Source organism: Panulirus ornatus, chromosome 5, assembly GCF_036320965.1.
Source record: "Panulirus ornatus isolate Po-2019 chromosome 5, ASM3632096v1, whole genome shotgun sequence".
Taxonomy (NCBI): domain Eukaryota; kingdom Metazoa; phylum Arthropoda; class Malacostraca; order Decapoda; family Palinuridae; genus Panulirus; species Panulirus ornatus.
The window spans coordinates 37,695,943-37,719,354 of NC_092228.1; the positions used below are offsets into that span (position 1 = coordinate 37,695,943).

At 46.0% G+C, this 23,412-nt stretch overlaps 1 protein-coding gene and 1 long non-coding RNA gene across 2 annotated transcripts; both read left to right on the forward strand.

Moving 5' to 3' along the window:
* Positions 1 to 505: 505 nt before the first annotated feature.
* On the forward strand, positions 506 to 22,785 carry LOC139748660 (uncharacterized). Its single transcript, XR_011712790.1, has 3 exons — positions 506 to 672; positions 8,039 to 8,280; positions 22,744 to 22,785. It is a non-coding gene; the product is annotated as an uncharacterized lncRNA (long non-coding RNA).
* On the forward strand, positions 1,789 to 6,990 carry LOC139748659 (uncharacterized). Its single transcript, XM_071661919.1, has 2 exons — positions 1,789 to 2,146; positions 2,732 to 6,990. The coding sequence occupies exon 2, from the start codon at positions 5,551 to 5,553 to the stop codon at positions 6,493 to 6,495; it is 945 nt and encodes a 314-aa protein (XP_071518020.1). The 5' UTR covers positions 1,789 to 2,146; positions 2,732 to 5,550; the 3' UTR covers positions 6,496 to 6,990.
* Positions 22,786 to 23,412: the final 627 nt, after the last annotated feature.

Below are 23,412 nucleotides of genomic sequence, written 5' to 3' on the forward strand. Positions count from 1 at the left end.
AGGTCGGCCTGATGACGTCGATTTCAAAATGGTTTTGACGTCAGCACAGAAATGTTAGGAAGATTTGATCATATATTTCTTACAGTTCACTCTTTGTTAATGTTTCCTCCTGTGTTGCGTTACATAGGCTGAGTTTATCATCATCTTTTAGACCAGTGGATTTCACTCACGTGTACGTATTTCATACATTTCGTGGTATAATGTTTATATTAAGTCTATAGTATCCTATAACGTGTTATAAGATGGGATCTTATATGATGATAATTCTTCTTTGTTAACAATACTGCCACTATTCATGACCCCTTGATATGCCTTACCATATAGTAACCTGTTGCCTCTTATTGAACCTACAGTATGTCTTCAACTGTACCTGTAGGTTATGTTTCGCTGTAACTAATGGTCATCTTCTGCTGTACCTAACCTTCGTATTCTGCTGTACCTACAGGTCGTCTTCTACTGTACCTGCAGGTCGTCGTCTTCTATACCTACAGGTCTTCTTCTGCTGTACCTACAGGTCGTCTGCTTCTGTACCTCCAGGTTGTCTGCTGCTGTACCTCCAGGTTGTGTTCTGCTGTACCTCCAGGATGTCTTCTGTTCCACCTCCAGGTTGTCCTCTGATGTACCTTCAGATTGCCTTCTGCTGTACCTTCAAGCTGATTGCTTCACCTCCAGGTTTGTGTCTGCTGCACCTTCAGGATGTCTTCTGCTGTACTTCTAGGTTGTCTTCTGCTGCACTACCAGGCTGTCCTCTGCCGTACCTCTAGGTTCTCCTCTGCTGCACCTTCAGGTCCTTTGCTGAACCTCCAGTCTGTCTCCTGCACTTCCAGGTTGTCTTCTTTTGAACCTCCAAGTTGTCCTCTGCTGTACATTCAAGTTGCTTTCTGCTGTACCTCCAGTTAGTCTGCTCCACCTCCAGCTTGTCTTCTGATGTACCTTCAGGTTGTCTTCTGCTGTACCTTCAAGCTGTTTGCTTCACCTCCAGGTTTTTCTTCTGCCGTACCTCCAGGTTGTCTTTTACTGTACCTCGAGGCTGTCTTCTGCTGCACCTCCAGATTGTCTTCTGCTGTACTTCTAGGTTATCCTCCGCTCCACCTTCAGGTTGTCTTCAGCAACACTTAAGGTTTTCTTCTCCTGTACCTTCAGATTGTCTTCTGATGCACCTCCAGGTTGTCCTCTGCTTCACCTTCAGGTTGTCTTCTGCTCCATCTTCAGATTGTCTTCAGCTGTACCTCCAGGTTATCCTCTGCTCCACCTTCAGGGTATCTTCTGCTGCACTTACAAGTTGTATACTGCTGTACCTCCAGGTTGTCTTCTGCTGTACTTCCAAGGTGTTTGCTGCTGTACCTTCAGGTTGTCTTCTGTTGTACCTCTAGGTTGTCTTCTTCTGTACCTCCAGGTTGCCTTTTGCTGTACCTCCAGGTTGTCCTCTACTCCACCTTCGGGTTGTCTTCTGCTCCACTTACAGGTTTTATTCTGCTGTACCTCAAGGTTTTATTCTACTGTACCTCCAGGTTGTCTTCTTCTGTACCTCCAGGTTGCCTTCTACTGTACCTCCAGGCTGTCCTCTACTTCACCTTTGGGTTGGCTTCTGCTACACTTAGTCTTTATTCTGCTGTACCTTCAGGTTTCCTTCTCCTGTACCTCCAGGTTGTCTTCTGATACTCCTCCAGGTTGTCTTCTCCTGTAACTCCAGGTTATCCTCGGCTCCAATTCATGTTATCTTATTCTGCACTTACTGGTTGTATACTGTTGTACCTCCAGGTTATACTCTGCTTTACCTCCATGTTGTGCTCTGCTGTTCCTCCAAGTTGTCTTCTGCTGTACCTCCAGGTTTTCTTCTGCTGCACCTACATTTTGTCTTCTGCTGTACTTCCAGGTTGTCTGCTGCTGTACCTCCAGGTTGTCTTCTGCTGCAGCTACAGGTTTTCTTTTGCTGCACTTCCAGGTTGTCTGCTGCTGTACCTCCATGTTTTCTGCTGTACCTCCAGGTTATTTTCTGCTATATTCCAGGTTCTGCTCTGCTGTTCCTCCAGGTTGTCTTTTACTCTACCTCAAGATTATCTTCTGCTATACCCCGAGGTTGTCGTCTGCTGTACCTTGAAACTGTTTGCTTCACCTCCAGGTTTTTTTTCTGCTGCATTTCCAGGTTGTCTTCTGCTTCACTTCCAGGTTGTCTTCTGCTGCACATACAGGTTGCCTTCTGCTGTACTTCCAGGCTGTCTGCTGCTGTACCTCGAGATTGTCTCCTGCTGTACCTCTAGACTGTCTTCTACTGAATCTCCAGGTTGTCTTATGCTGTACCTCCAGGTTGTCTTCTGCTGTACTTCCAGGCTGTCCTCTGCTGTACCTCCAGGTTGTCTTCAGCTGTACTTCCAGGTTGTCCTCTACCGTACCTCCAGGTTCTCTTCTGTTGCACCTTCAGGTATTTTGCTGAGCCTCCAGTCTGTCTCCTGCACTTCAAGGTTGTCTTCTGTTGAACCTCCAAGTTGTCCTCTGCTGTACATTCAAGTTGTTTTTGCTGTACCTCCAGTTTGTCTGCTGCTCCTCCAGGTTGTCTTCTGATGTACATCCAGTTTGTCTGCTGCTCCTCCAGGTTGTCTTCTGATGTACCTCCAGGTTGTCTTCTGCTGTACCTTCAGGTTGTCTTCTGCTCCATCTTCAGGTTGTCTTCTGCTGCACCTTCAGGTAGTCTTCTGCTGCACCTCCAGGTTTTCTTCTGCTGCACTTCCAGATTATCTTCTCCTGTACCTCCAGGTTGTCTTCTGATGCACATCCAGGTTGTCTTCGGCTGTAACTCCAGGTTATCCTCTGCTCCACATTCAGGTTATCTTCTGCTGCACTTACAGGTTGTATACTGCTGTACCACTAGGTTGTCTTCTGCTGTACCTTCAAGCTGTTTTCTTCACCTACAAGTTTGCTTTTGTTGCACCTCTAGGTTCTCCTCTGCTGCACCTTCAGGTCTTTTGCTGAACCTCCAGTCTGTCTCCAGCACTTCCAGGTTGTCTTCTTTTTGAACCTCCAAGTTGTCCTCTGCTGTACCTTCAGTTTATTTTCTGCTATACCTCCAGGTTTTCTCCTGCTGCATCTTTAGGTTGTCTTCTGCTGCACCTCCTAGTTGTCTTCTGCTGGACCTGCATGTTGTACTCTGCTCCACCTTCAGGTTGTCTTCTGTTACACGTACAGGTATTATTCTGCTGTACCTCCAGGTTTTCTTCATCTGTATCTCCAGGTTGTCTTCCGATGTAACTCCAGGTTGTCTTCTGCTCCACCTTCAGGCTGTCTTCTCCTACACTTACAGGTATTATTCTGCTGTACCTCCAGGTTTTCTTCTGTATCTCCAGGTTGTCTTCTGATGTAACTCCAGGTTGTCTTCGTCTGTAACTCCAGGTTATCCTCTGCTCCACATTCAGGTTATCTTCTGCTGCACTTACAGGTTTTATGCTGCTGTACCTCCTGGTTATCTTCTGCTGTACCTCCAGGTTGTGCTCTGCTGCTCCTCCAAGTTGTCTTCTGCTGTACCTTCAGGTTGTCTTTTACTGTATCTCAAGGCTGTCTTCTGCTGTACCTTCAAGCTGTTTGATTCACCTTCATGTTGTCTTCTGCTGTGCCTCTAGGTTGTCTTCTGCTGTACCTTCAAACTATTTGCTTCACCTTCAGGTTTTTTCCTGCTGCACCTCCAGGTTGTCTTCTGCTGCGCCTACACGTTGTCTGCTGCTGTACCTCCAGGTTGTCATCTGCTGTACTTCTAGGTTGTCTTCTGCTGCATCTCCAGGTTGTGTTCTGATGTACCTCCAAAGTGTCTCCTGCTGTACTTCCAGGTTGTCCTCTGCTGTACCTCCAGGTTCTCTTCTGCTGCACCTTCAGGTTTTTTGCTGAAAACTCCAGTCTGCCTCCTGCATTTCCAGGTTGTCTTCTTTTGAACCTCCAAGTTGTCCTCTGCTGTAAATTAATGCTCTTTTCCGCTGTACCTCCAGGTTGTCTTCTGCTGCACCTACAGGTTGTCTTCTGCTGTACTTCCAGGTTGTCTGCTGCTGTATCTCCTGGTTGTCTTCTGCTCCATCTTCAGGTTGTCTTCTGTTGCACCTCCAGGTTGTCTTCTGCTCCATCTTCAGTTTGTCTTTTGTTGAATCTTATGGTTGTCCTCTGCTGCATCTTCAGGTTGTCTTCTGCTACACTTCCAAGTCTCATTGTGCTGTACCTCCAGGTTTTCTTCTCCTGTACCTCTAGGTTGTCTTATGATGTACCTCCAGGTTGTCTTTTGCTGCAACTCCAGGTTATCCTCTGCTTCACATTTAGGTTATCTTCTGCTGCACTTACAGGTTTTATATTGCTGTAATTTCAGGTTATCTTCTGCTGTACCTCCACGTTGTGCTCTGCTGTTCCTCCAAGTTGTCTTCTGCTACACCTACTGGTTGTCTTCTGCTGTACCTTCAAGCTGTTTGCTTCACCTACAGGTTTTTTTTCTACTGTACCTCCCGGTTGTCTTCTGCTGTACCTTCAAGTCATTTTCTGCTTTACCTCCAGGTTGTCTGCTACTGTACCTCCAGGTTGTCTTCTGCTGTACCTCAATGTTGTCTTCTACTGTACCTTCAATCTCTTTCCTTCACCTCTAGGTTTTTTCTGTTGTACCTCCAGGTTGTCTTCTGCTGCACCTACAGGTTGTCTTCTGCTGTACTTCCAGGTTGTCTGTTACTGTACCTCCAGGTTGTCATCTGCTCCACCTTCAGGTTGTCTTCTGCTACACTTACAGGTTTTATTCAGCAGTACCTCCAGGTTTTCTTCTGTACCTCCACGTTGTCTTCTGATGCACCTCCAGGTTGTCTTCTGCTGTAACTCCAGGTTATCCTCTGCTCCACATTCAGGTTATCTTCTGCTGCACTTAGAGGTTTGTATACTGATGTACCTTCAGGTTGTCTCCAGCTGCACTTCTAGGTTATCTTCTGCTGTACATCCCGGTTGTCCTCTCCTGTTCCTCCAGGTTCTCCTCTGCTGCACATTCAGGTCTTTTGCTGAACCTCCAGTCTGTCTCCAGCACTTCCAGGTTGTCTTCTTTTGAACCTCCATGTTGTCCTCTGCTGTACCTTCAGTTTATTTTCTGGTATACCTCCAGGTTTTCTTCTGCTGCACCTCCAGCTTGTCTTCTGCTGTACCTGCAGGTTGTCCTCTGCTCCACCTTCAGGTTGTCTTCTGCTACACTTACAGGTATTATTCTGCTGTACCTCCAGGTTTTCTTCATCTGTATCTCCAGGTTGTCTTCTGATGTAACTCCAGGTTGTCTTCGTCTGTAACTCCAGGTTATCCTCTGCTCCACATTCAGGTTATCTTCTGCTGCGCTTACAGGTTGTATACTGCTGTACCTCCAGGTTGTGCTCTGCTGTTCCTCCAAGTTGTCCTCTGCTGTACTTCCAGGATGTCCTCTGCTGTAACTCCAGGTTCTCTTCTGCTGTACCTTCAGGTTGTCTTTTGCTGTACCTCAAGGCTCTCTTCTGCTGTACCTTCAGGCTGTTTTATTCACTTTCAGGTTGTCTTCTGCTGTACCTCTAGGTTGTCATGTGCTGTAACTTCAAGCTGTTTGCTTCACCTTCAGGTTTTTTTTCTGCTTTACCTCCAGGTCGTCTTCTGCTGCACCTACAGGTTGTCTTTTGCTGTACCCCCAAGTTGTCTTCTGCTGTACCTCTAGGATGTCTTCTGCTGCATCTCCAGGTTGTCTTCTGCAGTACCTCCAGGTTGTCTTCTGCTGTACTACCAGGTTGTCATCTGCTGAACCTCCAGGTTGTCCTCTCCTCTTCCTCCAGGTTCTCTTCTGCTGCACCTTCAGGTCTTTTGCTGAACCTTCAGTCTGTCTCCTGCACTTCCAGGTTGTCTTCTGTTGAACCTTCAAGTTGTCATTTGCTGTACATTCAAGTTGCTTTCTGCTGTACCTCCAGTTTGTCTGCTATACCTCAAGGTTGTGTTCTGCTGCACCTCCAGGTTGTGTTCTGCTGCACCTCCAGGTTGTCTTCTGCTGTACCTGCAGGTTGTCCTCTGCTCCACCTTCAGGTTGTCTTCTGCTACACTTACAGGTATTATTCTGCTGTACCTCCAGGTTTTCTTCATCTGTACCTCCAGGTTGTCTTCGTCTGTAACTCCAGGTTATCCTCTGCTCCACATTCAGGTTATCTTCTGCTGCGCTTACAGGTTGCATACTGCTGTACCTCCAGGTTATCTTCTGCTGTACCTCCAGGTTGTGCTCTACTGCTAATTCAAGCTGTCTTCTGCTGTACTTACAAGTTGTCCTCTGCTGTAACTCCAGGTTCTCTTCTGCTGTACCTTCAGGTTGTCTTTTGCTGTACCTCTAGGCTGTCTTCTGCTGTACCTTCAAGCTGTTTGCTTCGCTTTCAGGTTGTCTTCTGCTATATCTTCAAGCTTTTTGCTGCACCTCAAGGTTATCTTCTGCTATGCCTCCAGGTGAAGACTGTCTTCTGCTGTACCTTCAAGATGTTTGATTCACTTTGAGGTTGTCTTCTGCTGTACCTCTAGGTTGTCTTCTGCTGTACCTTCAAGCTGTTTGCTTGACCTTCACGTTTTTTTCTGCTGTATCTCCAGGTCGTCGTCTGCTGCACCTACAGGTTGTCTTCTGCTGTACCTCCAAGTTGTCTTCCGCTGTACCTCCAGGTTGTCTTCTGCTGCATCTCCAGGTTGTCTTCTGCTGTACCTCCAGGTTGTCTTCTGCTATACTACCAGGTTGTCATCTGCTGTACCTCCAGGTTCTCCTCTGCCCCAACTTCAGGTTGCCTTCTGCTACACTTACAGGTTTCATTCTGCTGTCAATACCAGTGTCGGTGTACTGACTAGCGTGAGCACTGTTGAGGGAATTTATGCCACTGAAATACGTCAAATGGCTGCAAGGTTGCAACAGGCATATCCAGAGGACCTGGAGGACTGCTATCCTGATGAATCCTTCATTATGTTCAGTGCACAAAGTGCAAGTCACATGTGATGACAAGACCCTTTATATGCACTTCGTGAACTAGACACTTCACAACTGGATGTGCTTTTGCCCAACATATGAGTTGCTTTGATTATTCATGCGACTATTATGGCGCCAAATGCTGGAGGGGATCGAGCCATTAAAATATCTAGAAACATGCATTCCGCATTAGCGTTACTATAAGTTAACCCAGCATGCTATCGACTCCGTGATCAGCTTATATAGGATTTGTGTATAGTGTTATAATTTCATGCTTTACGTGTGAGGAATTAATGGTTTTAATATAGTGCCTGGCGCCCCAAGGTAGCTTAACTCACAGAGGGGCTCCACAAGTGAACACAGGTATAAGGTATCATGTGTTAAGTTCAATTCTGATATTTTCTATCACTGGCTGTCATACGTGTTATCTGCGTCTCTAGAGGATGGCGCTTTGATCACGCCGCTGGCATATCTGTCCAATCGAAAAAGATCAGTATGGAAAATGTTACTCTCCTAGACTAGTGTGGTGCCAGTCTATCATGAAAGTGATATATAGAACTCTACCTCAGCGATCAGATAGCGTTACAATAATCACCTGCTCTGCGTCTGATATCTCCTCTGATGACATTTTTTGATATTTTCGGCAGAGATGATAGGTTCCACCGAAATTTGAGATTCGAAAAGGTGGTGTTAATGGTCACAATAACACCATAAAAGATAGTACACATATTAATACAATGATCAAAATCAAAGCACTTCATTATCAGTATAAGTTCGCTTTACTATTAAGCACATTTTACTTAATATGTCACCTAGGAGAAAGTCTTTTTTTTTACCCTAACCGTTCTCTACACGTTCTCCTTTACAAGTTACGAGCTTATCATAAGATAGATTTAGTGGTGGCAATATTAACGCCTTCATAAAACCTATAGTAATCTAGGGTAGTTATCCTTCTCAAATACATTCTCCGTCGTTCAAATATGTGACGTCAGATGTTTATGTCAGTTGACCCAGAGCAATGGTGGCTTAAGGATTTATCCAGTGTGTGTCTGTGTTTGTACAATGGTTTTAAACCCATTTTTTTGACAGTGTTACGGTGTGAGAACTGTCGACATACCAGTGGATATAAGAACAATGGCTAATTATCCTAAAGCGTCTTCATCTGGTGTACAAGACATTCAGAGAGTGTAAACATTCAGTTGTCGATGCCATGAAGATCACACACAAACAAGCGTTCGTCACAAGAGGCAGCCAAATGGAGGTCAAAGTATTATACTGCTATACATTTGGATAGAGAAGTCATGCTGAGGACGCTGCATGACCTGGACGAGGTAAGTAAGTTTTCGTTGAAATCATAAGACATGTTTGACGCTGGCGGTGAATCACTGAACGAAACCCAGGACGCAAGTGGGTGGAGCTGTTGCCATATGATTCATCGTCAAATCTTTATTATGCTTTACTTCTGGTGAAATTTATAGACGATACGAGTGAATAGTTATGTTATCTATACATTACGTAGAAGCTGTACATTTTTACATATGAGCATAAAGAATATACTTTGATTACGTGATTACGTATCGAGATATTTACTTTTTCATATACGTCTATTTAAAAGAAACTCTTAATGAACTTTGTATGACCATTTTGATGAAGAAATAGATAATTTTATCTGATATAGAGAGTATATTATCAGAAAAGACGTCAACATATTTGGTTGGTAGGATGAAGTACATGGAGACACCGAGACCGTGAGCGGGTGGGAGGGTGGGAGCCGTAGGCCTCAGACCTGTTAACACACTTCTGGATTCCAGCCCAAGTTTTCATCTCAATTTTTTGTACACGTTGTATTTATATATGTTGGTGACGTCACCTGATGTTCTGACGTCACTGTTCCATGATTAGGTCGGCCTGATGACGTCGACTTCAAAATGGTTTTGACGTCAGCATAGAAATGTTAGGAAGATTTGATCATATATTTCTTACAGTTCACTCTTTGTTAATGTTTCCTCCTGTGCTGCGTTACATAGGCTGAGTCTATCATTATCTTTTAGACCAGTGGATTTCACTCACGTGTACGTTTTTCATATGTTTCGTGGTATAAGGTTTATATTAAGTCTCTTTATAGTATCCTATAACGTGTTATAAGATGGGATCTTATATAATGATAATTCTTTTTTTTTTCAACAATACTGCCATCATTTATGACCCCTTGATATGCCTTACTATATAGTAACCTGTTGCCTCTTATTGAACCTACAGTATGTCCTCAACGGTACCTGTAGGTTGTGTTTCGCTGTAACTACTGGTCATCTTCTGCTGTACCTAATCTTCGTATTCTGCTGTACCTACAGGTTGTATTCTGCTGTACCTACAGGTCGTCTTCTATTGTACCTACAGGTCGTCTTCTATTGTACCTACAGGTCGTCTTCTACTGTACCTACAGGTCGTCTTCTAGTGTACCTACAGGTCGTCTTCTAGTGTACCTACAGGTCGTCTTCTACTGTACCCACAGGTCGTCTTCTACTGTACTTACAGGTCATCTTCTACTTTACCTCTGTCTTCTACTGTACCTACAGGTCGTCTACTACTGTACCTACAGGTCATCTTCTACTGTACCTCCAGGTTGTCTTCTACTTTACCCACAGGTCATCTTCTACTCTACCCACAGGTTGTCTTCTACTGTACCTACAGGTCGTTTTCTATGCCTAGAGGTCATCTACTGTACCTACAGGTCGTCTTGTCCTGTGCCTTCAGGTTATCTTTTACTGTACCTCCAGGTTGTCTTCTACTGTACCTACAGGTCGTCTTCTACTGTGCCTCCAGGTCGTCTTCTACTGTACCTACAGGTCTTCTTCTGCTGTACCTCCAGGTCGTCTGCTGCTGTACTTCCAGGTCGTCTGCTGCTGTACCTACAGGTTGTCTGCTGCTGTACCTCCAGGTTGTGCTCTGCTGTACCTCCAGGATGTCTTCTGTTCCACCTCCAGGTTGTCCTCTGATGTACTTTCAGGTTGTCTTCTGCTGTACCTTCAAGCTGTTTCCTTCACCTCCAGGTTTCTCTTCTGCAGCACCTCCAGGCTGTGCTCTGATGTACCTTCAGGTTGTCTTCTGCTGTACCTTCAAGCTGTTTGCTTCACCTCCAGGTTTTCCTTCTACTGTACCTCCAGGTTGTCTTTTACTGTGCCTCGAGGCTGTCTTCTGCTGTACCTCCAGATTGTCTTCTGCTGTACATCTAGGTTATCCTCCGCTCCACCTTCAGGTTGTCTTCAGCAACACTTACAGGTTTTCTTCTCCTGTACCTCCAGGTTGTCTACTGATGCACCTCCAGGTTGTCCTCTGCTTCACCTTCAGGTTGTCTTCTCCTCCATCTTCAGATTGTCTTCGGATGTAACTCTAGGTTATCCTCTGTTCCACCTTCAGGGTATCTTCTGCTGCACTTACAAGTTGTATAGTGCTGTACCTCTAGGTTGTTTTCTGCTGTACCTTCAAGCTGTTTGCTTCACCTCCAGGTTTATGTCTGCTGCACCTCCAGGATGTCTTCTGCTGTACTTCTAGGTTGTCGGATGCTGTACCTCTAGGTTGTCTTCTGCTGTGCCTTCAAACTGTTTCCTTCACCTCCAGGTTGTCTTCTGCTGCATCTCCAGGTTGTCTTCTGCTGTATCTACAGGTTTTCTTCTGCTGTACTTCCAGGATGTCTGCTGCTGTACCTCTAGGTTGTCCTCTGTTGTACCGCTAGGTTGTCTTCTGCTGCATATCCAGGTTGTCTTCTACTGTACCTCCAAGTTGTCTTCTGCTATACTTCCAGGTTGTCCTCTGTTGTACCTCCAGGTTCTCTTCTGCTGCACCTTCAGGTCTTTTACTGAACCTTCAGTCTGTCTCCTGCACTTCCAGGTTGTCTTCTATTGAACCTCCAAATTGTTCTCTGCTGTATATTCAAGTTGTTTTCTGCTGTACCTCCAGTTAGTTTGATGCACTTCAAGGTTGTCTTCTGCTGTATTTCTAAGATATCCTCTGCTCCAACTTCAGGTTGCCTTCTGCTGTACTTCCAAGTTGTCCTCTGCTCCACTTCAGGTCATCTTCTGCTGCACTTACAGGTTGTATACTGCTGTACCTTCATGTTGTCTGCTGATATACCTCCAGGTTGTCTGATACATACCTCCAGGTTGTCTGATACTGTACCTCCTGGTTGTGCTCTACTGTACCTCCATGCTGTCTTCTGTTGTACCTCCAGGTTATCTTCTGCTGTACCTCGGGGTTGTCTTCTGCTGTACCTTCAAGCTGTTTGATTCACCTTCAGGTTGTCTTCTGCTGTATATTCAAGCTGTTTGCTTCACCTCCAGGTTTTTTTCTGCAACACCTCCACGTTGTCTGCTGCTGCACCTACAGGTTTTCTTCTGCTGTACTTCCAGGTTGTCTGCTGCTATACCTCCAGGTTCTCATCTGCTGTACCTCTAGGTTGTCTTCTGCTGCATTTCCAGGTTGTCTTCTTCTGTACTTCCATATTATCCTCTGCTGTACATCCAGGTTCTCTTCTGCTGCACCTTCAGGTTTTTTGCTAAACCTCCAGTCTGTCTCCTGCACTTCCAGATTATCTTCTGTTGAACCTCCAAGTTGTCCTCTGTTGTACAATCAAGTTGTTTTCTGCTGTACCTCCAGTTTGTCTGCTGCACCTCCAGGTTGTCTTCTGCTTTACCTTCAGGTTATTTTCTGCTGTATCTTCAGGTTGTCTTCTGCTGCATCTTCAGGTTGTCTTCTGCTGCATCTTCAGGTTGTCTTCTGCTGCATCTTCAGGTTGTCTTCTGCTGCATCTTCAGGTTGTCTTCTGCTGCACCTTCAGGTTGTCTTCTGCTGTACCTCCAGGTTTTCTACTCCTGTACCTCCAGATTGTCGTCTGATGCACCTCCAGGTTGTCTTCGGCTGTAACTCGAGGTTATCCTCTGCTCCACATTCAAGTTATCTTCTGCTGCGCTTACAGGTTGTATACTGCTGTACCACTAGGTTGTCTTGTGCTGTACCTTCAAGCTGTTTGCTTCACCTCCAGGTTTGTTTCTGCTGCACCTCCAGGTTGTCTTCTGCTGTAATTCCAGGTTCTTTGCTGCTGTACCTCTAGGCCGTCCTCTGCTCCACCTGCAGGTTGTCTTCTGCTACACTTACATGTTTATACTGCTGTACCTCCAGCTTTTCTTCTGTACCTCCAGGTTGTCTTCTGATGCACCTCCAGGCTGTCTTCTGCTGTAAATCCAGGTTTTCCTCTGCTCCACACTCAGGTTATCTTCTGCTGCACTTACAGGTTGTATGATCCTGTACCTCCAGGTTATCTTCTCTTGTACATCTAGGTTGTGCTCTGCTGTACCTCCATGTCTTCCGCTGTGCCTTGGGGTTATCTTCTGCTGCACCTCCAGGTTGTGCTCTGTTGTTTCTCCAGGTTCTCTTTTACTGTACCTCATGGCTGCCTTCTGCTGTACCTTTAAGCTGTTTGATTCACCTTCAGGTTGTCTTCTGCTGTACCTCTAGGTTGTCTTTTGCTGTACCTTCAAACTATTTGCTTCACCTCCAAGTTTTTTCCTGCTGCACCTCCAGTTTGTCTGCTGCTGCACCTATACGTTGTCTGCTGCTGTACCTCCAGGTTGTCATCTGCTGTACTTCTAGGTTGTCTTCTGCTGCATCTCAAGGTTGTCTTCTGATATACCTCCAAGTTGCCTTCTGCTGTACTTTCAGACTGTCCTATGCTGTACCTTCAGGTTCTCTTCTGCTGCACCTTCAGGTCTTTTGCTGAAAACTCCAGTCTGCCTCCTGCACTTCCAGGTTGTCTTCTGCTGTACCTCCAGGTTGTCTTCTGCTGTATCTTCAGGTTGTCCTCTGCTGCACCTCCAGGTTGTCGTCTGCTGTACTTCCAGGTTCTTTTCTGTTGAACCTCCAAGTTGTCCTCTGCTCTACATTCAAGTCATTTTCTGCTGTACCTCCAGTTAGTCTGCTCCACCTACAGCTTGTCTTCTGCTGTACCTTCAGGTTGAGCTCTTTTCTACCTCTAAATTGACATCTATTCCACCTCCAGGTTGTCTTGTGCTCCATCTTCTGGTTGTCTTCTGCTGCACTTCCTGGTTGTCCTCTGCTCCACCTTCAGGTTGTCTTCTGCTACACTTACAGGTTTTATGCTTCTGTACCTCCAGCTTTTCTTCTCCTGTACCTCCATGTTGTCTTCTGATGCACCTCCAGGCTGTCTTCTGCTGTAACTCCAGGTTTTCCTCTTCTCCACACTCAGGTTATCTTCTGCTAACACTTACAGGTTGTATGATGCTGTACCTCCAGGTTATCTTCTGCTGTACATCTAGGTTGTGCTCTGCTGTACCTCCATGTTGTCTTCCGCTGTACCTAGGGGTTATCTTCTGCTGTACCTCCAGGTTGTGCTCTGCTGTTTCTCCAGGTTGTCTTTAACTGTAACTCATGGCTGTCTTCTGCTGTACCTTTAAGCAGTTTGATTCACCTTCAGGTTGTCTTCTGCTGTACCTCTAGGTTGTCTCTTGCTGTACCTTCAAACTATTTGCTTCACCTCCAAGTTTTTTCCTGCTGCACCTCCAATTTGTCTACTGCTGCACCTACACGTTGTCTGCTGCTGTACCTCCAGGTTGTCATCTGCTGTACTTCTAGGTTGTCTTCTGCTGCATCTCAAGGTTGTCTTCTGATATACCTCCAAGTTGCCTTCTGCTGTACTTTCAGACTGTCCTATGCTGTACCTTCAGGTTCTCTTCTGCTGCACCTTCAGGTCTTTTGCTGAAAACTCCAGTCTGCCTCCTGCACTTCCAGGTTGGCTTCTTTTGAACCTCCAAGTTGTCCTCTGCTGTACATTAATGTTGTTTTCCGCTGTACCTCCAGGTTGTCTTCTGCTTTACTTCCAAGTTGTCTGCTGCTGTATCTCCTGGTTGTCTTCTGCTGAATCTTCAGGTTGTCTTCTGCTGAATCTTCAGGTTGTCTTCTGCTGAATCTTCAGGTTGTCTTCTGCTGAATCTTCAGGTTGTCTTCTGCTGAATCTTCAGGTTGTCTTCTGCTGAATCTTCAGGTTGTCTTCTGCTGAATCTTCAGGTTGTCTTCTACTGAATCTTCAGGTTGTCTTGTGCTCCAACTTCAGGTTGTCTTCTGCTGAATCTTCAGGTTGTCTTCTGCTGAATCTTAAGGTTGTCTTCTACTGAATCTTCAGGTTGTCTTCTGCTGCACCTCCAGGTTGGATTTTCCTGAATCTTCAGGTTGTCTTCTACTGAATCTTCAGGTTGTCTCGTGCTCCAACTTCAGGTTGTCTTCTGCTGAATATTCGGGTTGTCTTCTGCTACACCTCCAGGTTGTGTTTTCCTGAATCTTCAGGTTGTCCTCTGCTGAATCTTCAGGTTGTCTTCTGCTACACCTCCAGGTTGTCTTTTGCTGAATCTTCAGGTTGTCTTCTGCTCCATCTTCAGGTTGTCTTCTGCTGCATCTTCAGGTTGTCTTCTGCTACACTTCCTGGTCTTATTGTGCTGTACCTCCAGGTCTTCTTCTCCTGTACCTGCAGATTGTGTTCTGCTGTTCCATCAGGTTGTCTTCTGCTGTACCTCGAGGTTGTCGTCTGCTGTACCTTCAAGCTATTTCCTTCACCTCCAGGTTTTTTTTTTTTTGCTGCACCTCCAGGTTGTCTTCTGCTACACCTATGGGTTGTCTTATGCTACACCTACTGGTTGTCTTCTGCTGTACTTCCAGGTTGTCTTCTGCTGTATCTTCAAGCTGTTCGCTTCACCTCCAGGTTGTCTTCTGCTGTACTTCCAGGGTGTTTGCTGCTGTATCTACAGGTTGTCTTCTGCTGCTGCACCTTCAAACTATTTGCTTCACCACCAGGTTTTTTCCTGCTGCACATCCAGGTTGTCTTCTGCTGTACCTCCAGGTTGTCTTCTGCTGTAACTCCAGGTTGTCTTCTGCTTTACCTCCAGGTTGTCTTCTGCTGCAGCTACAGGTTGCCTTCTGCTATACTTCCAGGCTGTCTGCTGCTGTACCTCCAGGTGGTCTTCTGCTGTACCTCTAGGTTGTCTTCTACTGAATCTCCAGGTTGTCTTCTGCTGTACCTCCAGGTGTTCTTCTCCTGTACTTCCAGGTTGCCCTCTACTGTACCTAAAGATTGTCATCTGCTGTATCTTCAGGTTGTCCTCTGCTGCACCTCCAGGTTGTCGTCTGCTGTACTTCCAGGTTCTCTTCTGTTGAACCTCCAAGTTGTCCTCTGCTGTACATTCAAGTCGTTTTCTGCTGTACCTCCAGTTAGTCTGCTCCACCTCCAGCTTGTCTTCTGCTGTACCTTCAGGTTGAGATCTTTTCTACCTCTAAATTGACATCTACTCCACCTCCAGGTGTTCTTGTGCTCCATCTTCTGGTTGTCTTCTGCTGCACTTCCTGGTTGTCCTCTGCTCCACCTTCAGGTTGTCTTCTCCTACACTTACAGGTTTTATGCTTCTGTACCTCCAGCTTTTCTTCTCCTGTACCTCCAGGTTGTCTTCTGATGCACCTCCAGGCTGTCTTCTGCTGTAACTCCAGGTTTTCCTCTGCTCCACACTCAGGTTATCTTCTACTGTACATCTAGGTTGTGCTCTGCTGTACTTCCATGTTGTCTTCCGCTGTACCTCGAGGTAATCTTCTGCTGTACTTCCAGGTTGCGCTCTGCTGTTTCTCCAGGTTCTCTTTTACTGTACCTCATGTCTGTCTTCTGCTGTACCTTTAAGCTTTTTGATTCACCTTCAGCTTGTCTTCTGCTGCATCTCAAGGTTGTCATCTGATATACCTCCAAGTTCCCTTCTGCTGTACTTTCAGACTGTCCTATGCTGTACCTCCAGGTTCTCTTCTGCTGCACCTTCAGGTCTTTTGCTGCAAACTCCAGTCTGCCTCCTGCACTTCCAGGTTGGCTTCTTTTGAACCTCCAAGTTGTCCTCTGCTGTACATTAATGTTTTTCGCTGTACCTCCATGTTGTCTTCTGCTGTACTTCCAATTTGTCTGCTGCTGTATCTCCTGGTTATCTTCTGCTCCATCTTCAGGTTGTCTTCTGCTGTATCTCCTGGTTGTCTTCTGCTGTATCTCCTGGTTGTCTTCTGCTGAATCTTCAGGTTGTCTTCTGCTGAATCTTCAGGTTGTCTTCTGCTGAATCTTCAGGTTGTCTTCTGCTGAATCTTCAGGTTGTCTTCTGCTGAATCTTCAGGCTGTCTTCTGCTGAATCTTCAGGTTGTCTTCTACTGAATCTTCAGGTTGTCTTCTGCTGCACCTCCAGGTTGGATTTTCCTGAATCTTCAGGTTGTCTTCTACTGAATCTTCAGGTTGTCTTGTGCTCCAACTTCAGGTTGTCTTCTGCTACACCTCCAGGTTGTGTTTTCCTGAATCTTCAGGTTGTCCTCTGCTGAATCTTCAGGTTGTCTTCTGCTAAACCTCCATTTTGTCTTTTGCTGAATCTTCAGGTTATCTTCTGCTCCATCTTCAGGTTGTCTTCTGCTGCATCTTCAGGTTGTCTTCTGCTACACTTCCTGGTCTTATTGTGCTGTACCTCCAGGTCTTCTTCTCCTGTACCTGCAGATTGTGCTCTGCTGTTCCTCCAGGTTGTCTTCTGCTGTACCTCGAGGTTGTCGTCTGCTGTACCTTCAAGCTATTTCCTTCACCTCCAGGTTTTTTTTTTTTTTGCTGCACCTCCAGGTTGTCTTCTGCTACACCTATGGGTTGTCTTATGCTACACCTACTGGTTGTCTTCTGCTGTACTTCCAGGTTGTCTTCTGCTGTATCTTCAAGCTGTTCGCTTCACCTCCAGGTTGTCTTCTGCTGTACTTCCAGGGTGTTTGCTGCTGTATCTACAGGTTGTCTTCTGCTGCTGCACCTTCAAACTATTTGCTTCACCACCAGGTTTTTTCCTGCTGCACATCCAGGTTGTCTTCTGCTGTAACTCCAGGTTGTCTTCTGCTTTACCTCCAGGTTGTCTTCTGCTGCAGCTACAGGTTGCCTTCTGCTGTACTTCCAGGCTGTCTGCTGCTGTACCTCCAGGTGGTCTTCTGCTGTACCTCTAGGTTGTCTTCTACTGAATCTCCAGGTTATTTTCTGCTGTACCTCCAGGTGTTCTTCTCCTGTACTTCCAGGTTGCCCTCTACTGTACCTAAAGATTGTCATCTGCTGTATCTTCAGGTTGTCCTCTGCTGCACCTCCAGGTTGTCGTCTGCTGTACTTCCAGGTTCTCTTCTGTTGAACCTCCAAGTTGTCCTCTGCTGTACATTCAAGTCGTTTTCTGCTGTACCTCCAGTTAGTCTGCTCCACCTCCAGCTTGTCTTCTGCTGTACCTTCAGGTTGAGATCTTTTCTACCTCTAAATTGACATCTACTCCACCTCCAGGTGTTCTTGTGCTCCATCTTCTGGTTGTCTTCTGCTGCACTTCCTGGTTGTCCTCTGCTCCACCTTCAGGTTGTCTTCTCCTACACTTACAGGTTTTATGCTTCTGTACCTCCAGCTTTTCTTCTCCTGTACCTCCAGGTTGTCTTCTGATGCACCTCCAGGCTGTCTTCTGCTGTAACTCCAGGTTTTCCTCTGCTCCACACTCAGGTTATCTTCTACTGTACATCTAGGTTGTGCTCTGCTGTACTTCCATGTTGTCTTCCGCTGTACCTCGAGGTAATCTTCTGCTGTACTTCCAGGTTGCGCTCTGCTGTTTCTCCAGGTTCTCTTTTACTGTACCTAATGTCTGTCTTCTGCTGTACCTTTAAGCTTTTTGATTCACCTTCAGCTTGTCTTCTGCTGCATCTCAAGGTTGTCATCTGATATACCTCCAAGTTCCCTTCTGCTGTAATTTCAGACTGTCCTATGCTGTACCTCCAGGTTCTCTTCTGCTGCACCTTCAGGTCTTTTGCTGCAAACTCCAGTCTGCCTCCTGCACTTCCAGGTTGGCTTCTTTTGAACCTCCAAGTTGTCCTCTGCTGTACATTAATGTTTTTCGCTGTACCTCCATGTTGTCTTCTGCTGTACTTCCAATTTGTCTGCTGCTGTATCTCCTACTCCATCTTCAGGTTGTCTTCTGCTGTATCTCCTGGTTGTCTTCTGCTGTATCTCCTGGTTGTCTTCTGCTGAATCTTCAGGTTGTCTTCTGCTGAATCTTCAGGTTGTCTTCTGCTGAATCTTCAGGTTGTCTTCTACTGACCTGCAGATTGTGCTCTGCTGTTCCTCCAGGTTGTCTTCTGCTGTACCTCGAGGTTGTCGTCTGCTGTACCTTCAAGCTATTTCCTTCACCTCCAGGTTTTTTTTTTTTTGCTGCACCTCCAGGTTGTCTTCTGCTACACCTATGGGTTGTCTTATGCTACACCTACTGGTTGTCTTCTGCTGTACTTCCAGGTTGTCTTCTGCTGTATCTTCAAGCTGTTCGCTTCACCTCCAGGTTGTCTTCTGCTGTACTTCCAGGTGTTTTGCTGCTGTATCTACAGGTTGTCTTCTGCTGCTGCACCTTCAAACTATTTGCTTCACCACCAGGTTTTTTCCTGCTGCACATGTTCTTGCCCAGGTTGTCTTCTGCTGTAACTCCAGGTTGTCTTCTGCTTTACCTCCAGGTTGTCTTCTGCTGCAGCTACAGGTTGCCTTCTGCTGTACTTCCAGGCTGTCTGCTGCTGTACCTCCAGGTGGTCTTCTGCTGTACCTCTAGGTTGTCTTCTACTGAATCTCCAGGTTGTCTTCTGCTGTACCTCCAGGTGTTCTTCTCCTGTACTTCCAGGTTGCCCTCTACTGTACCTAAAGATTGTCATCTGCTGTATCTTCAGGTTGTCCTCTGCTGCACCTCCAGGTTGTCGTCTGCTGTACTTCCAGGTTCTCTTCTGTTCAACCTCCAAGTTGTCCTCTGCTGTACATTCAAGTCGTTTTCTGCTGTACCTCCAGTTAGTCTGCTCCACCTCCAGCTTGTCTTCTGCTGTACCTTCAGGTTGAGATCTTTTCTACCTCTAAATTGACATCTACTCCACCTCCAGGTGTTCTTGTGCTCCATCTTCTGGTTGTCTTCTGCTGCACTTCCTGGTTGTCCTCTGCTCCACCTTCAGGTTGTCTTCTCCTACACTTACAGGTTTTATGCTTCTGTACCTCCAGCTTTTCTTCTCCTGTACCTCCAGGTTGTCTTCTGATGCACCTCCAGGCTGTCTTCTGCTGTAACTCCAGGTTTTCCTCTGCTCCACACTCAGGTTATCTTCTACTGTACATCTAGGTTGTGCTCTGCTGTACTTCCATGTTGTCTTCCGCTGTACCTCGAGGTAATCTTCTGCTGTACTTCCAGGTTGCGCTCTGCTGTTTCTCCAGGTTCTCTTTTACTGTACCTCATGTCTGTCTTCTGCTGTACCTTTAAGCTTTTTGATTCACCTTCAGCTTGTCTTCTGCTGCATCTCAAGGTTGTCTTCTGATATACCTCCAAGTTGCCTTCTGCTGTACTTTCAGACTGTCCTATGCTGTACCTCCAGGTTCTCTTCTGCTGCACCTTCAGGTCTTTTGCTGCAAACTCCAGTCTGCCTCCTGCACTTCCAGGTTGGCTTCTTTTGAACCTCCAAATTGTCCTCTGCTGTACATTAATGTTTTTCGCTATACCTCCAGGTTGTCTTCTGCTGTACTTCCAATTTGTCTGCTGCTGTATCTCCTGGCTATCTTCTGCTCCATCTTCAGGTTGTCTGCTGCTGTATCTCCTGGTTGTCTTCTGCTGTATCTCCTGGTTGTCTTCTGCTGAATCTTCAGGTTGTCTTCTGCTGAATCTTCAGGTTGCCTTCTGCTGAATCTTCAGGTTGTCTTCTACTGAATCTTCAGGTTGTCTTGTGCTCCAACTTCAGGTTGTCTTCTGCTGAATCTTCAGGTTGTCTTGTGCTCCACCTTCAGGTTGTCTTCTGCTGAATCTTCGGGTTGTCTTCTGCTACACCTCCATGTTGTGTTTTCCTGAATCTTCAGGTTGTCTTCTGCTACACCTCCAGTTTGTCTTTTGCTGAGTCTTCGCGTTGTCATCTGCTCCACCACCAGGTTGTCTTCTGCTCCATCTTCAGGTTGTCTTCTGCTGCATCTTCAGATTGTCTTCTGCTACACTTCCTGGTCTTATTGTGCTGTACCTCCAGGTCTTCCTCTCCTGTACCTGCAGGTTGTGCTCTGCTGTTTCTCCAGGTCGTCTTCTGCTGTACCTCGAGGTTGTCGTCTGCTGTACCTTCAAGCTATTTCCTTCACCTCCAGGTTTTTTTTTTGCTGCACCTCCAGGTTGTCTTCTGCTACACCTACTGGTTGTCTTCTGCTGTACTTCCAGGTTGTCTGCTGCTGTTCCTCCAGGTTGTCTTTTGCTGTACCTCGAGATTGTCCTCTGCCGTACCTTCAAGCTGTTTCATTCACCTTCAGGTTGTCTTCTGCTGTACCTTCAAGCTCTCTGCTTCACCTCCAGGTTTTTTATCTGCTGCATTTCCAGGTTGTCCTCTGCTCCCCCTTCACCTTGTCTTCTTCTACACTTACAGTTTTTATTCTGTCGTACCTCTCGGTTTTCTTCTCCTCTACCTCCAGGTTCTCTTCTGATGTACCTTCATGTTGTCTTCTGACACACCTCCAGGTTGTCTTCTGCTGTAACTCGGGGTTATCTTCTGCTGTACCTCCAGGTTGTGCTCTGCTGTTTCTCCAGGTTGTCTTTTACTGTACCTCATGGCTGTCTTCTGCTGTACCTTTAAGCTGTTTGATTCACCTTCAGGTTGTCTTCTGCTGTACCTCTAGGTTGTCTTTTGCTGTACCTTCAAACTATTTGCTTCACCTCCAAGTTTTTTCCTGCTGCACCTCCAGTTTGTCTACTGATGCACCTACACGTTGTCTGCTGCTGTACCTCCAGGTTGTCATCTGCTGTACTTCTAGGTTGTCTTCTGCTGCATCTCAAGGTTGTCTTCTGATATACCTCCAAGTTGCCTTCTGCTGTACTTTCAGACTGTCCTATGCTGTACCTCCAGGTTCTCTTCTGCTGCACCTTCAGGTCTTTTGCTGCAAACTCCAGTCTGCCTCCTGCACTTCCAGGTTGGCTTCTTTTGAACCTCCAAGTTGTCCTCTGCTGTACATTAATGTTTTTCGCTATACCTCCAGGTTGTCTTCTGCTGTACTTCCAATTTGTCTGCTGCTGTATCTCCTGGCTATCTTCTGCTCCATCTTCAGGTTGTCTGCTGCTGTATCTCCTGGTTGTCTTCTGCTGTATCTCCTGGTTGTCTTCTGCTGAATCTTCAGGTTGTCTTCTGCTGAATCTTCAGGTTGCCTTCTGCTGAATCTTCAGGTTGTCTTCTACTGAATCTTCAGGTTGTCTTGTGCTCCAACTTCAGGTTGTCTTCTGCTGAATCTTCAGGTTGTCTTGTGCTCCACCTTCAGGTTGTCTTCTGCTGAATCTTCGGGTTGTCTTCTGCTACACCTCCATGTTGTGTTTTCCTGAATCTTCAGGTTGTCTTCTGCTACACCTCCAGTTTGTCTTTTGCTGAGTCTTCGCGTTGTCATCTGCTCCACCACCAGGTTGTCTTCTGCTCCATCTTCAGGTTGTCTTCTGCTGCATCTTCAGATTGTCTTCTGCTACACTTCCTGGTCTTATTGTGCTGTACCTCCAGGTCTTCCTCTCCTGTACCTGCAGGTTGTGCTCTGCTGTTTCTCCAGGTCGTCTTCTGCTGTACCTCGAGGTTGTCGTCTGCTGTACCTTCAAGCTATTTCCTTCACCTCCAGGTTTTTTTTTTGCTGCACCTCCAGGTTGTCTTCTGCTACACCTACTGGTTGTCTTCTGCTGTACTTCCAGGTTGTCTGCTGCTGTTCCTCCAGGTTGTCTTTTGCTGTACCTCGAGATTGTCCTCTGCCGTACCTTCAAGCTGTTTCATTCACCTTCAGGTTGTCTTCTGCTGTACCTTCAAGCTCTCTGCTTCACCTCCAGGTTTTTTATCTGCTGCATTTCCAGGTTGTCCTCTGCTCCCCCTTCACCTTGTCTTCTTCTACACTTACAGTTTTTATTCTGTCGTACCTCTCGGTTTTCTTCTCCTCTACCTCCAGGTTCTCTTCTGATGTACCTTCATGTTGTCTTCTGACACACCTCCAGGTTGTCTTCTGCTGTAACTCGGGGTTATCTTCTGCTGTACCTCCAGGTTGTGCTCTGCTGTTTCTCCAGGTTGTCTTTTACTGTACCTCATGGCTGTCTTCTGCTGTACCTTTAAGCTGTTTGATTCACCTTCAGGTTGTCTTCTGCTGTACCTCTAGGTTGTCTTTTGCTGTACCTTCAAACTATTTGCTTCACCTCCAAGTTTTTTCCTGCTGCACCTCCAGTTTGTCTACTGATGCACCTACACGTTGTCTGCTGCTGTACCTCCAGGTTGTCATCTGCTGTACTTCTAGGTTGTCTTCTGCTGCATCTCAAGGTTGTCTTCTGATATACCTCCAAGTTGCCTTCTGCTGTACTTTCAGACTGTCCTATGCTGTACCTCCAGGTTCTCTTCTGCTGCACCTTCAGGTCTTTTGCTGCAAACTCCAGTCTGCCTCCTGCACTTCCAGGTTGGCTTCTTTTGAACCTCCAAGTTGTCCTCTGCTGTACCTTCAGTTTATTTTCTGCTATATCTCCAGGTTGTCTTCTGCTGCATCTTCAGGTTGTCTACTGCTGTACCTCCAGCTTGTGTTCTGTTGTTCCTTCAAGTTGTCTTCCTCTGTACTTCCAGGTTGTCCTCTGCTGTAACTGCAGGTTCTCTTCTGCCACCATGCAACTGTATTGGACTTTGGCACCCCCAAAGGATATTTTAAGTAAACTTTTAATTAGGGTCTTTCCCTTTAGATGCCACTATTCCCCTGTAAAGGCCTTTGAAGACGCCAAAGGGGATTTAGATTAATCCTTGTACTTTCCTGTAAATTTTTCGATGCGTCCATGCAATTCTCTTGCCCTTTGGCATCCCCAAAGTGGCATTAAAGTAAGCTTTCGAAATGTTTCTTTTCCTTTTGATGCCTCTATGCCCCTGTAATTGCCTTTGGCGGCGCCAAAGGGTATTTGAAATAAATCTTTAATTTGTCTTTTTATTTTTGGATGCCACCATGCAAAGGTATTGGACTTTGGCACCCCTAAACGGTATTTTAAGTAGACTTTTAATTTGGCTCTTTCCCTTCAGATGCCAAAATTCCCCTGTAAAGGCCTCTGAAGACGCCAAAGGGGAGTTAGATTAATCCTTTGATTTTCCACTAAACTTTTCAATGCCTCCATACAATTCTCTTGCCCTATGGCATCCAAAAAGTGGCATTAAAGTAAGCTTTCCAAATGTTTCTTTCCCTTCTGATGCCTCTATGCCCCTGTAATTGCCTTTGGCGGCACCAAAGGGGATTTAAAATAAACCTTTAATTTATCTTTTTATTTTTGGATGCCACCATGCAACTGTATTGGACTTTGGCACCCCCAAAGGGTATTTTAAGTAGACTTTTAATTAGGGTCTTTCCCTTTAGATGCCACTATTCC

Coding starts and splice junctions, on each gene's coding strand:
- LOC139748659 (XM_071661919.1), top strand. CDS start 5,551: ATGTGCTGTAACTTCAAGCTGTTTGCTTCACCTTCAGGTTTTTTTTCT.